Raw genomic sequence first — 14364 nt, forward strand, 5'->3', positions numbered from 1 at the left:
ACACCGTACGTAGCCAACCGTGACAATGAGAGGTGCGGGGTGGCAGCAGCGAGTGCTGCGTAGTTGATTGTCCACGTCTGCTCTTTGAGGCTCAGGCCGTGTTATGACATCACACGCCCTTAACCCCCCCCCCCCCACCCCCACTCATTGCCCCCTTTCAGGAATATTTTAATTCATGGATTTACCGTGGAGGTACGATTCATCGTCGTTTGATGCCACAAGTAATGAAGTTTACGAAGACGTTTCAGATACAAACACGTAACTCACAAACGTGAAGGAAATTACGATGCCTGTGATTGGTAGTTATTCCCAGACAGAAAAACTGAAGAGACACATGGACAGACAACACAGGGTTGGAGGGATGGACAAACAGATGGATGGATTGGACGGTCAGACGAAATTATAGACGGCCAACAGACAGGCAGGCAGGCAGACAAATGGATGGACGACGGAGAGACGGATGGACAGACGGCCGGGTGGACGTTCAGACAGGCAGACAGGCAGGCAGACAAACGGACGAATGGATGGACGGACGCTCAGACAGACAGGCAGCCAGGCAGGCAGACAAACGGACGAATGGATGGACGGACGCTCAGACAAACGGACGGACGGACAGGCAGGCAGACAAACGGACGAATGTATGGACGGACGCTCAGACAGACAGGCAGGCAGGCAGACAAACGGACGAATGGATGGACGGACGCTCAGACAGACGGACGGACAGGCACCTTGCGGCAGGGCTTGGAGGAGACTTCAAAGGAGGCTTTGAACGCCCGCCGCTGCTGTGTCGTCAGGATGGTCCGCGGCCTCTTGGGCCTCTTGGGGTCCTTCTCGTCGCTGCCGCTGCCGCCCCCTCCACCGCCCCCCTTGGCCCCGGGGGCCCCGCCCGGGCTCCCCTTGACGCCGTCCTCGTCCTCGCTCTTGACTGCGCGCACACGGCGGGGTTGGCAGATCACGCGCGGATCGGCGACGGCGGGGGAGGGAGACGATCAAGTTGGCACGGAGGTGGCGGTAGGGGCAAGCAGGTCATTGGTCAACCTTCGGGTTGCTGGCCCCATCATCATCGTCATCATTGTTGTCATCGTCACTCCAGGCTCAGTATTATTATTACACGATAAATGGAAACTTCTGCGAGAAAAAACGTCTGCGGTCTAATTCTACGGTTAAATAGTGGACATCATCACAACACACGCAGCCTCTTGCCTGACACCCAACAACAACGATTTTCATTTTAACTATTTGTATTTTACCAGGTAAGGCCCACTGACCGCTAAAGCTCTTTTTGAGAAGCGACCTGGCCACAAATGATAGCTCAACGAAGCGGCTTATCTCGTGGAAATATTAAGCAGCCAAAAACTCTATAAACCCGCATTTCTAAATGGAGATAAATCCATTTAGAAATGGATAAATCCACGACTGGGAGAGAGACACTCAAACTCCAAATTTTGCAGGCCTTAGGCTCGGGATCAAACCCACTACACCTCCATGATACCAGGCGAGGTAGTTAACATCTCGCCACCCAGGCGCCCCAAATATCGTCAAGAGACGGTCCCCTAGCCCTGTTAAATGGGCTGCTTGCCCAGATCGACTCAATCAAGCCTTGCTCAAGAGACGTCGCGTGTTAAAACCAGTTCAGAGTATTGCTCGTCTGGAATCAGCTCTTCTGAAATGACGCGCTCCTAGGAGGGTCGCGCGGCTGATATTATACGGACTATATTACACCTGCCAAGGAGATTTGTTGTCCGGTTATTTATTTAATCAACAAACGGAGTGCCCGCGTTCAAGGAACGCGGGAACTTCGTGGCCGACTCTCGCGCAAAAATCACCGATGGCTTCATCACGGGACGCGCAAGTGACCCCCCCCCACCCCCCCCACCCCCCCCCCCACCCCCCCCCCCACGCGTGTCTGCGTGTCTGACGCACGCACGGCGGCGGCGGCGGCGATCGGATCCGCTCGGAATGTTTGACATGGGATTAGCGGGGGGGACACGTGCGCTCACAAACATTCACTCAATACCCGATAAATACGAGACGCTCACAGAAACACATCTGTTTCTGCTTTTACACCACCCCTGCCGCCCCCCCCCCCACCCTATTGACTTTGTATTCGGTGAAATGGATTCATTACGAACTCTGCACTCGGATGTCTGTTCTAAAAATACTACCCCGATGATCTTGCGATGAACGGGGGGAGGGGGGGGCCCCCCACAATGTCATTGGAGTGCTCTTGCCAACAACATCTGGCCGATCCAGCGGTCAATTGTTTTCCACAAGCCTCACTCTGCTGATGAGACCCGGAAGGTCGAAGCCGGTGGACAGTTTTGCCCGCTTAAACGAATGCTGCGTTCGTAATATTGCGTTGGAGAGCCAGTCGGCTGATGGGACTAAACTTTTGTTATTTATGCGCGGAGACGGAACGGGGGTTTCTGTTTATATTTGCTGCTGAAGCAGTGGTTGGGTGCCTCTGTGGGGCTCATAATGTCCCTGTCAAGAGCGCTTGAGCCAGCGCCACCTGGGAGATATCCCGGGTTTAAAACCTTTGGCGTGCCACCTGAAATTATAAAGACTTCTCAAGCGAAGTCGTCTCATCTGGTCACCACTGACCGCACACCAGATGGTAGATGCGCATTTTGACCGCGTGTTTCTGCTTTGCTTAACGTTCTGACCCTGTACGATGTTGAGTGTGAACTCTTTGACATCTCTACGGTTTTATTTCGTCGTAATCCACGTCGCCTTAAAAAAAAGTGTATTTATTTATATTTTATCTTAAGAGGGCTCTCACCTGTTTTGTTTTTAAATAAAGGATCTGAGTGCATGCATGCATGTTGAACTTTTTTCGCACCATACGTAGCCGGCCATGCTAATCGGAGGTGCGGGGAAAGGCCGACCGTGTGACCGATATTCAGATTTGGGGAAGAGAGAGGGATTTTGGGAAGAGAGAGGGATTTTGGGAAGAAGAGGGTTTGGGAAGAGAGGGATTTGGGGAAGAGATTTTGGGAAGAGAGAGGGGTTTTGGGAAGAAGAGGGTTTGGGAAGAGAGGGATTTGGGGAAGAGATTTTGGGAAGAGAGAGGGATTTTGGGAAGAGAGAGGGATTTTGGGAAGAGAGAGGGATTTTGGGAAGATGCCGAGAAGGGTCGACGGCCGCGAGTGTCCGGATGTTGGCGAGCGGCGTGCACGTGGGTGGCTGCTCGACGGCACGGAGGGAGGTCACACGGCGCGCTGCACGCCGAGAGCGAGCGTACGTGCTTGTGTGTCCGCGCGTGTGTGCGCCCCCGCGCGCGCGTGTGTAAGTAGAGAGGCCCCATTAATTACAAAACGCACAGATACAGTGCGCGAGGCGGCTGGGCAAGCGCTGCGGCTCAATGTCCCGTCTTGTGGGGCCATTGCGACACTGCTTTTTTGGGCTGACACTGGTATTTTTAGGTTGTTTTTTTTCCTCCTCGGTGCGTGCGTGTTGTTTGACGGTGCGCGCGTGCGCGCGTGTGTGTGGGGAGCAGCAGTGTAGCGGTTAACATGCTGCGCTACAAGCCCAGTGACCCGAGTTCGAATTCCGCTCTCTGCCAACACCGGTGATGATCATCCGAAGCGGTCCTGGGCCTTCCCGATTAATGTACGTCGAACTTCTTTCCGGTGCGGTGTCCAAACATCACCGCTCGGGAGACAAAAGGCGGCCAGGCATGGTGTCCCGTTTGCCATCCCGGCATTCATAGGTGCTCGCTAACAGCACACGCCCAACAGTCTGCTGAAGGCTATACGGGGGATCTTTTGTCTTTTTGTCTATGCGAGGAGCTGCAAGTGTCGTCGTTACCGCACTGCGCTCTGAGACAGGCGACCCGAGTTCGATTCACGCTCACGACCGATAACAGCGGCCAATATCTGAACCGGCCCTGGGCCTCGCTGAGGTCGACTCAGCCTGAAAATGAGTACTTAGCACGGTGTGTAAAAAACAAACGTCGGCAAGTGTGATGGTTGAAACACAGCGCCCTTACGTGCTGTGCCGAACCCTAAATGGGTGCTCGCCCCAGCATAGCGGGATCTTTGTCTTTGCACATAGGGCGAAAAGCGCGGGCCCAATGGTTCCAGCGCTGCGCCGCAAGCCCAGCAATCTGGGTTCAATTCCTGGCCGCAGCACTCGCCGCCGTGGGTGGTAACCCGGCATGGGTTTCCCCGGGATTGATCCGGCATTAATTGTGCGCTTGGCAAGGTTGTGGTTTAACATCGGCACGGTGGGTGGGGTGGGTGGGGTGGGTGGGGTGGGTGGAGTGGGGTGGGTGGGTGGGGGGAGAAAAAACGGCAGTCAAGGCGTGGCTGGTGTGGGTCCTGGCCCCGCAGGTCCCCAGATGTTGTCGTTGGTGATCGCCACACCGTGGTCGTTCGGAATGCCAGCGAGGGTAAAAGTGACTCGGTTGAGCCTCGCTCGCCGACGACCGGCAAGTAACTGGTGCAGCGGTTCGCGCCGCGCTACGAACCCAGCGGGCACCGGGTGTTCTTCCACCCGCGACGGCCATCACCAGCGGCAAGCTTAGATCAACTCAGCCTGGTGTGCTCTCCTTAACATCAGCACAGGGAGGTGGTGGGGGGATCGACGACAGAGGAAGCCCCCGGCGTGTGGTCCTGGCCACGACGCCTCCTCGTGCCGCCGTTCCGGCCTGTCACAGGCGCTCGCTAGCGGCGCCAACAGTCTACGCAGGCTTCACGGCGACACGTGCGCCTGCAAATTTCTATTCCGGCGTTCGTTTTGAACCCACAACGACAACAACAACAACAATAATAACAATAATCGTGCGAGCGCGCGGCAGGATCGCGATTGCGGAGCCGAGGCTTTGCTTGTTTGTCGCTCGCCGACCTCTACAGCCCCCCCCCCCACCCACCCCCCCTTACGCTGCCCACGCCGCACAGAGCTGCCCTTTGTGTCGGCGGTGCCGGTGCCGGGGCCGGGGCCGGTGCCGGTGCCGGGGCCGGGGCCGGCCTGGACGTTCAAGGTCAGCGAGCGGTTTGGCGCGGCCAAGGTTGGCGGGGCGGCACGCCACTTTGGGTGAGGATCAGAAACCCCCCCCCCCCTCCCCACCCCCCCGCCCCCCCCCATTCGCACGCCCGCGCAAGCACAAGAGGCGAGGGTTCCCCCGTGTAGCCTTAACAGCCCTGCCGTAAATTGGTGCTCGCTGACAGCACCCGCACCGACGGTTCGCCTGAACGTACACGGTGGGATGCTTGAATTCGCGTGCGCATGTGTATGGTTGTGCGTATGTGCGCACGTGTTAACACGTGTGTGTGTGTGTGTACACACGTGTGTATGACCTTGAGGTAGTTTAGCGGTTAGTGTAGCGGTTGGCGCGCTGCGCTATGAATCCGGGGGCCCAAGTTCGATTCCCGCTCTCGGTCAACACCAGTGACGATTATCTGAATTGGTCCTGGGCCTCCCCTAGGTCGACTCAGCCTCAAATAAGTACGCGGCGTGGCCTCTCAAATGAGTGTGTAAACATCGCCACTCGCAAAGGTGGCCAGGCGTGGTGCTGGCCACCCACCCCCTCCTGTGCCATGCCGGCCTTCAAAGATGCTCGCTAACAGCATTTGCCCAAAAAGTCCGTTAAGGCGATACAGGCAATCGTTGTCCTGTAGGGTGGTGCCGTGCTGAGTTGTCAACTCCCTCGCCTGGTATACAGGAGGTTGTGGGTTCAATCCCGACCCTGATACCTGTATATTTGGAGTATGCGTGTCTCTCTCCCCGTGGCCGCGTGGATTTTTCTCCGGGCCCTCCCGTTTTCTTCGCCTCCACATTCAGAGTATTTGGCGACTATAAATTTCCAGTCGTGTACAAGGCTAGTCGGTGGGGGGGGGGGGCGGGGAGTGGGGGGGGGCAAATGCTTCCCCCTATCTGCCGTTGTTCGCTCCTCGTGCAACGCCGCTCGCTCGCTCGCTCGCTCCCCTCCCCCTCCCCCCCCTCACCGGAGTCGGAGGCGTCGGGGCTGGCGGAGCTGAGCATGTCGCGCTCCCGTTCATAGTCGGGCCGGCAGAACAGCTGGCCCTCCTTGAGCACAAACTCGTCGCCCTTGCGCAGCGGACGCTCGCAAACGCAGCAGCTGAAGCAGCCCAGGTGGTAGACGCTCTCGAGGGCGCGCATCACCAGCTCCGACGGCGCCACGGAGCCCATGCAGCCGGCGCACTTGCGGCCGAAGAGCCTTGCGGGGAGGGGGAGGGGGAGCGAGAGGGACGCCACCCGCACGCACACGGTCGGTCTCGCCGTCACCACGGCCGCGACGGGCACGTAGAGTGTTTCACGCAGGGTTCATCCGCGTCGTTTTGCTATGGCCGTTTTAGTCCGTCCGTTTGTCAGCTCACTCGACGCACGGCGTGAAAGAAGTTCGGCGTTACGGTCCGTCCTCCGATAACGCGGCGGTCGATGCTTTCCTGAAGAACACCACGGTGTGGAAAAATGGCATTATAATAAGTAACATAGGGCAAAGCACAGTCCGCGATGAACACGTGAGATGCGTAACGCAGGCCGAACAAAGACTGAGGCGCCTGGGTAGCATCTAGAAGCATCCAGCAGCATCCCACCGCCTTGTGCGATGCCACGCCGAGGCAGCCGTACCACCGCTTGTTGCTACTCGCGCGACGCGCTTCCGTTCGCTCCATCGCGTTACATACAATTCGCATCCGCGTTATAACAAAAATGTGTTCCCCCACACATTCATCGCGTCCCATAAGCGTTATGAAATCAACACGTGGCACTACAGGCGAACAGACTGCACATACGTACACAGTCGTTCGTTTGTTTTCATCCGTTCAGTTTCAGTCGTCAATTCGTTCGGTCGTTCGTCACGGGAAGCTACCGTGAACCACCGCCCCCCCCCCCCACCTCCTCCAAGTTACAGACAGGCAGACAGGGCTAATGCATTAACGCTTTCAGTCTTAGTTAAGGTGGGGGGGGAATACATACTATCGCAGCGAGGCTTTCACAAAAAAATAACAATGGTGCTATTGTTACGATTATGACTATTATTGTTCTCATTCATAAACCTCTTCAGACTAACTGAACAGTGGTCCAGTCCAGCAATGCCCCCCTTTTTCTCTCCTAAACCTCACGTCGGAGCATTTTGAATGGAGCTACTGTAGCGATGTTGGCCACGGAACGCCCGCGCTTGAGCCACATTTCCATGGCTCTCGGTGGAAATAAACATTTCCTAACTGCTTTCTTTTTCATTGCATGTGGCTTTAATTCTCATGGCTACACAGAAATTAAATTGGGGCTAATGCTAAGTGACCTTTATGGCAGAGTTGTGCACACACACACACGCGCCCGCGCACACACAACTATCATGTAACTAGCATAATTAACTAACGCACATACACAAACACAAAACAAAAGAGTTTTTCATTTCAGCGGTTTACAAAAAACATATTTGTACAGTTTGTAACCCCCGCCGCCCCACGATTTATGTAGTTTGGTGGTACATTAGGATCATCAACTCACCAGCGTTTGAATATTTCATGGGTTGAAAGGGGTGCTGCACCGTGAACCAGGCTGCCTGGGTTCTATTCCAGGCTATGGCGAACATCAGCGAGGACCGATGTCTGAACCGGTCCTAGCGCCTTCCCCGAGATCAACTCAGGAGGTGACCCAGTTTTGGTGCGGTGTATAAAACATCAGCACTGGGTAGACAAAGGCGGCTAGGCATGTTTGCCAGTCACGCACCATCACCTCGTGCGCCACGCACACCTTAATAGGCGCTCACTGAATCAACTTTCGTTGTCCTGTACTATGCTTCCACGTCTATGCTCCCCCGCCTGCACCAACCCACCCTTTGAGAGTGTGTTTGGCGCTCCTATTGTCAAGATGAAATGCAGTGATTTGGCTTGAGCCTCCGTGTCCGGAAACATCCCCCCATGGTGTTTAGGTCTTGGTTCAGAGTGGATTCGATATCGTTGAAAGTGAAAAGGTCGCCCTGAAGAAGAAGAAGCAGCACCAACTCACCCACACCGAGCAGCACGGTGAAGTATGGTCAAAAGGAGGCTCGACGATCGGTAACCGGGGGCGCAGGAGGCATTCCCAGCCTTGGTGCCGATAATTGCTCGGGATTGAGTCTGCCGGCCATGCCAGCGATTCCCCGCTGGCATGGCCGGCAGGCAGAGCACGCGCCGGCGACCGGCGGTTGCCCACAGCCTTCTGGGGTTTCGACGACACCGGGACGCGCCACGGGGTTGATGGGGCAAAACCACCCGGTGAACGTGCCACCGGTGGGCCCAACGTTGGCCCAGGGATTGGCCAAACGTTCACTGAGTTTCTGTAAATGTGTCGACTTGAGTGGTGGTGTATTATTATTATTATTAATACTACGCAACCAGGACTTTTAATTTCTCGGGAAGACCCTACAGATTTCCCAGGACAGCAGCTGCCTCAACAACAAGAGGAAGATCCTGGGAAAAGGAGGACAGGTGGTAACCCTAGCCGTGACATCAGTTTTGCTCCAGGCCACAGCCAACAATGTTTGTAGCCATATCATATCCTTATGTAGACAATGTGTGAGAACACACGGAGATGTATTTATGCAATAGACACAGAGAGAAAGAGAGATAATAACTGACTTTAGCCCTGTTTCAATGCACTGCTGGAAGAAGGCCTTCCCACGTTACGGAGGTCGTGGAGGTTATTTGACGCTGGTCAGAGCCGGTGGGTGAAGAGGACCCAGGACCGGTTTTGATGCCACTGGCTGCTGATGTTAGCTGTGGCTGGGAATCAAACCGAGGTGAGAAGGGTTCACAGCGAAGTGTGCAATACACGCGCGCCTCTGCTTCAACCAAAAATGTGACCTACATCGAAGTCTATTCAGTGACCAGCACTACTGCTCATTACACACACACACATACCACACGCTTGGCTACACACGGTGCGGAAGAGGTTCAAGTGAAGGCCGCGTTGACCTAAGGCGAGGCCCCACAATGTTGGTGGCTACGAGCGGGAACTGAACCGGGGTCATCGGGTTCGCAGCGCGGCGCGCCGACCACTGCGCCACCACTCCATCCACAAAACACACACTCGCGTACTCTGTGTCCATACATACAGTGAGGGAAACAAGTATTTGATCCCCTGCTGATTTTGTACGTTTGCCCACTGACAAAGAAATGACCAGTCTATAATTTTAATGGTAGGTTTATTTGAACAGTGAGAGACAGAATAACAACAACAAAATCCAGAAAAACGCATGTCAAAAATGTTATAAATTGATTTGCATTTTAATGAGGGAAATAAGTATTTGACCCCTCGGCAAAACATGACTCATTACTTGGTGGCAAAACCCTTGTTGGCAATCACAGAGGTCAGACGTTTCTTGTAGTTGGCCACCAGGTTTGCACACATCTCAGGAGGGATTTTGTCCCACTCCTCTTTGCAGATCTTCTCCAAGTCATTAAGGTTTCGAGGCTGACGTTTGGCAACTCGAACCTTCAGCTCCCTCCACAGATTTTCTATGGGATTAAGGTCTGGAAACTGGCTAGGCCACTCCAGGACCTTCATGTGCTTCTTCTTGAGCCACTCCTTTGTTGCCTTGGCCGTGTGTTTTGGGTCATTATCATCCTGGCTGAGGGAAGGAGGTTCTAACCCAAGATTTGACGGTACATGGCCCCGTCCATCGTCCCTTTGATGCGGTGAAGTTGTCCTGTCTCCTTAGCAGAAAAAACACCCCCAAAGCATAATGTTTCCACCTCCATGTTAGACGGTGGGGGTGGTGTTCTTGGGGTCATAGGCACCATTCCTCCTCCTCCAAACACGGCGAGTTGAGTTGATGCCAAAGAGCTCCATTTTGGTCTCATTTGACCATAACACTTTCACCCAGTTGTCCTCTGAATCATTCAGATGTTCATTGGCAAACTTCAGACGGGCATGTATATGTGCTTTATTGAGCAGCGGGACCTTGCCAGCGCTGCAGGATTTCAGTCCTTCACGGCGTAGTGTGTTACCAATTGTTTTCCTGGTGACTATGGTCGCAGATGCCTTGAGATCATTGACAAGATCCTCCCGTGTAGTTCTGGGCTGATTCCTCACCGTTCTCATGACCATTGCAACTCCACGAGGTGAGCTCTTGCATGGAGCCCTAGGCCGAGGGAGATTGACAGTTCTTTTGTGTTTCTTCCATTTGCGAATAATCGCACCAACTGTTGTCACCTTCTCACCAAGCTGCTTGGCAATGGTCTTTTAGCGCATTCCAGCCTTGTGTAGGTCTACAATCTTGTTCCTGACATCCTTGGAGAGCTCTTTGGTCTTGGCCATGGTGGAGAGTTTGGAATCTGATTGATTGATCACTTCTGTGGACAGGTGTCTTTTATACAGGTAACAAGCTGAGATTAGGATCACTCCCTTTAAGAGTGTGCTCCTAATCTCAGCTCGTTACCCGTATAAAAGACACCTGGGAGCCAGAAATCTTTCATTTTTGGCATGCGTTTTTCTGTATTTTTTTGTTGTTATTCTGTCTCTCACTGTTCAAATAAACCTACCATTAAAATGATAGACTGATCATTTCTTTGTCAGTGGGCAAACGTACAAAATCAGCAGGGGATCAAATACTTTTTATCCCCTCACTGTATGGGATAACGTACACGGACGTCAAAAAATGCGTCCTTCGGCAGTGCGCCAGAAAATATGCACTTCCTCCACTCGCAGAGTGGATGCGCCGAGCACTCAACCCTTACAGGCGCGCACTGAACACGACACCCGCCCTGCGCAAATGTGCTGCGAAAATCCTGCAAATCACGCAAACCGTCTTCCGGTAGCGAATTAATTATATAAGCTCTCTCCTGCCTCAATTGTGGCATATAAATTTCGTTGCCTTTTTTCCCCTCTCTTCACCGCCCCCCCCCCCCCACACGCACACGACCAACCTTTAAAAGAGAGAAGAGGGGAGGAGGAGGAGGGCCAACAGCGAGGGCAGTAAACACACGGAGCGATAAGTGATTCTTTTGAGCATTGGCCAGGAACTGTCATCGGCTGGTCATTAGACTCGGCCACCTGGGATAATTCAGCCACCGCTGCCGCTCCACTCAACCAACGCAACTTCCCCTTCAGCCCCCACCGCCTTCTCCCCCCCCACCTCGCTCCAGCACCACCTGCAGCCCTCCCTCCCATCGCCTCCCTCCCTTCCCCTCCCCTCCACCGCACCACGACCGCCGCCGCTAGTCGCCACCGACAAGTCTGGCAGAGACATCGAGGTGTGAAGAGGCGATCGGTCGATGGGTCTGGATGGCTGAGCCCGCGTGAAGGTGCAGGAGGGGGCGTGAGCGGAAACGGAGGCGTCTCAAAGAGTCGCGAACGAGCCCGTCCCAAAAGAAATCGTTCGCCGAGCGCGAAGGAGTCGCGGGCCCACGCGCGCGCCCGAAAGGACCCCCCCCCACACCCCGATTGACGAGGTGACACGTGAACCCTCACCGGCGTCGTCATCGTCGTCGTCGGGCCACGATCAATCCAACTGACGGATAAAAAGTCTCCCCAAGCCGTCGGCATCTCTCGCGGCCCCACGACGCGACAATACGCCCGGCAGCTAACACGACGGGTCCCGTCTCCACAGCTCCATTTCCACGAGCGGACGCCCTCCCTCGTCCGCCAAACCTCTTCGTTGCTCTCGACCGCCGGCCGTCAATCGTTCCGAGCCGACCGGCACTTCCCAACACCGAGCGGTGTCACCTGCGCTGAATTATCCGACACCTGGCGCAGGTGACGGTCGGAGTGCGCGGTGTCGCCGGCATTGTGTGAGCTCGCGCGCTCACACAATGTCCGCGCGTCCACACTCGTCCACGCAGTCGAACCCACGCCTAGCACCGCGCGGTCAGGCCGGGGCGTCCGTGCGCCCGCTCAGCTTGGAGGAGGACGCCGAGGAGGAACCTTGCCTCTGCCACGTGGCGCTGTTTGCATTATTCCACCTCTTGCTTCCTGCCGTTAGATTCCCTCCAGCGAAGAGGCAATCGAGGGCCCTTCGCCTCACCTCTTATCTCCCCGCCACCCCCCCCCCCCCCCCTCTGTAATTACCACTCGGCTTTGTGCAACGCCAGGGACAATGTGCGCATTGTCCGCACCTTAAGGGTGGCATTATTGCCACTCGCATCAGCTTTCAAAAACACAAAGCTGTGTCAAAGTCAACACGGAGGTGGCGGCGGTGGGGTTTGTGGTCTGCTGCCCCGAGTTTATAAAAACCTCGGCGCGTTTCTCCGCGCGTTTCTGAGACAACAATAACGGCGGTCCGAGCCCCCGGCTGTTGCTGCTTGCCGAGTTCATCGTCGGTGACATTTTTCAGATTTATTTTCGCTCCACGACTGCAATTTGCCTACGCACGCCTTTCAGTAAAAACCTAATAAAATTGTCCCACATTTTGAATGTAATCGGCAGGTCGTTTTTTGCCGTTGGGATTCAGCCCCCTGCAATGACGTTGACGCACTCACGTCCTGCTCTTGCGAGTGATGTCACAGGGCCTCTGATCTCCACGATGCCTTTTCCTCCATTCGCATGGCATCTGCATGTGCCCAAAAGCATAAATCCCAAGCATCCATGTGCTCCGACTCATTCTACACCATATAAGAAAGGCAGAGCTATTTAATTTCTACACTGTACACACGTATAGCCTCATAGACGTATGTTCACATACACCTACATCCCTTTCCTCGATCCACAGCTGGATGACAACCTCCCCATGCCTTGCAGGTCGCTTGACTATCCTTCGCCATGCTGGCCAAGTCATATTAATAAAGGGGGGGGCGTCTAGGACCGGTTCAGACATCACTCACAATGGATAGTAGCCGTGATAACATTTGACAGTGCATTGGGATCGCAGTGCAGTGTGCTAACCACTGCGCCACGGTTCCTCTCCATATGCCCATACCTGCACGTGTACGCTGTACACACACACACACGCTTTCCCACGCATCCCCGTGCATGTTCACGCACACCGGTACTCGAACGTGGCCCTTGACGCACGTAATCCACATTCTTATCCGAATACACACAAACACACCGACTCACGCACGCAATTATACGGAGAGGTGGGGAGGTCGTTAGCGGAAGGCTCTGAAAGACAACGCGAGTGAACGGAAGCAAAACAAACTAACGAAGGATGCAGCTTGGCAAGCTCAACGGAGCTGGAAGGTCGGATGATCGCGTTCCCGCTGACTTCCACGCTGTGCCAAGGCGTACTCAACAGAGGTCTAAAGTCGTAACGGCCGTCGTTTCCGAACGCGAACTGTTGTCGGTCCACGCCATCGCGGATGCTGGACAGAGGGCAGAACCGAAACCCGTAGCCAGCGAGAGGATTCGAGTGCAGCTGGCTGGCTCCGAGGCCGATACCTACCCGCCCAGCCACCTACCCACCCACCTACCCACCAAACTACCCACCTATCTGCCTACCTACCAGCCCACTCGCCTACTGACCCACCCGCCTATCCACCTACCTACCTATCCACCTACCTACTGACCCACCCACCCGCCTACCCACCTACCTACCTATCCACCTACCTACTGACCCACCCACCTACCCACCTACCTACCTATCCACCTACCTACTGACCCACCCACCCGCCTACCCACCTACCTACCTATCCACCTACCTACTGATTCACTCGCCTACCCACCTACCTACCTATCCACCTACCTACTGACCCACCCGCCTATCCACCTACCTACTGACCCACCCGCCTATCCACCTACCTACTGACCCACCCACCCGCCTATCCACCTACCTACTGACCTACCCGCCTACCTACCTACCCACCTACCTACTGACCCACCCGCCTACCCACCTACCTACGTATCCACCTACCTACTGACCCACCCGCCTACCCACCTACCTACCTATCCACCTACCTACTGATTCACCCGCCTACCCACCTACCTACCTATCCACCTACCTACTGACCCACCCGCCTATCCACCTACCTACTGACCCACCCGCCTATCCACCTACCTACTGACCCACCCACCCGCCTATCCACCTACCTACTGACCCACCCGCCTACCCACCTACCTACCTATCCACCTACCTACTGACCCACCCGCCTACCCACCTACCTACCTATCCGCCCAGCGAACACGCCAAACGTATTACTGTTGACGGACACAGCGTGACACCCGTTCGCGAAAATTGAAATATCCTGGGGTTTTATTCTATTGATACACACACCCACATACATACAAAACACCCCAAAGGGGGGAATCAATGATGATGATGTCCGCACAGAGATAAAGAGAGTGGCTCGGGAGGGTGGGCCGCGCCCGCGACCGCCCCGGAGGGGAGAGGGCAAACAATCGCGGAGACGCTCCCCACGTGCGTAGCCGAGGGCTGCCCCCACTCCTCTCGCCCCCACTCCTCTCGCCTCAACACCTGAG

At 55.2% G+C, this 14364-nt stretch overlaps 1 protein-coding gene across 1 annotated transcript in view; it reads right to left on the minus strand.

Annotated features, from left to right (window-relative positions):
- The window catches only part of LOC116945004 (LIM homeobox transcription factor 1-beta-like), a 127961-nt gene that overhangs the window by 16136 nt on the left and 97461 nt on the right, over positions 1 to 14364 (minus strand). Inside the window, exons 4-5 of the mRNA XM_032959033.2 lie at positions 5949 to 6181; positions 729 to 925 (exon numbers count right to left, since the gene is read on the minus strand). Of these exons, the coding sequence (XP_032814924.1) occupies positions 729 to 925; positions 5949 to 6181 (430 nt within the window). The remainder of the gene's footprint in view (positions 1 to 728; positions 926 to 5948; positions 6182 to 14364) is intronic.

This window comes from Petromyzon marinus, chromosome 22 (assembly GCF_048934315.1).
Source record: "Petromyzon marinus isolate PM22_M1 ecotype Great Lakes invasive population chromosome 22, UKy_Petmar_22M1.pri1.0, whole genome shotgun sequence".
In the NCBI taxonomy this organism is placed as follows: Eukaryota; Metazoa; Chordata; class Hyperoartia; order Petromyzontiformes; family Petromyzontidae; genus Petromyzon; species Petromyzon marinus.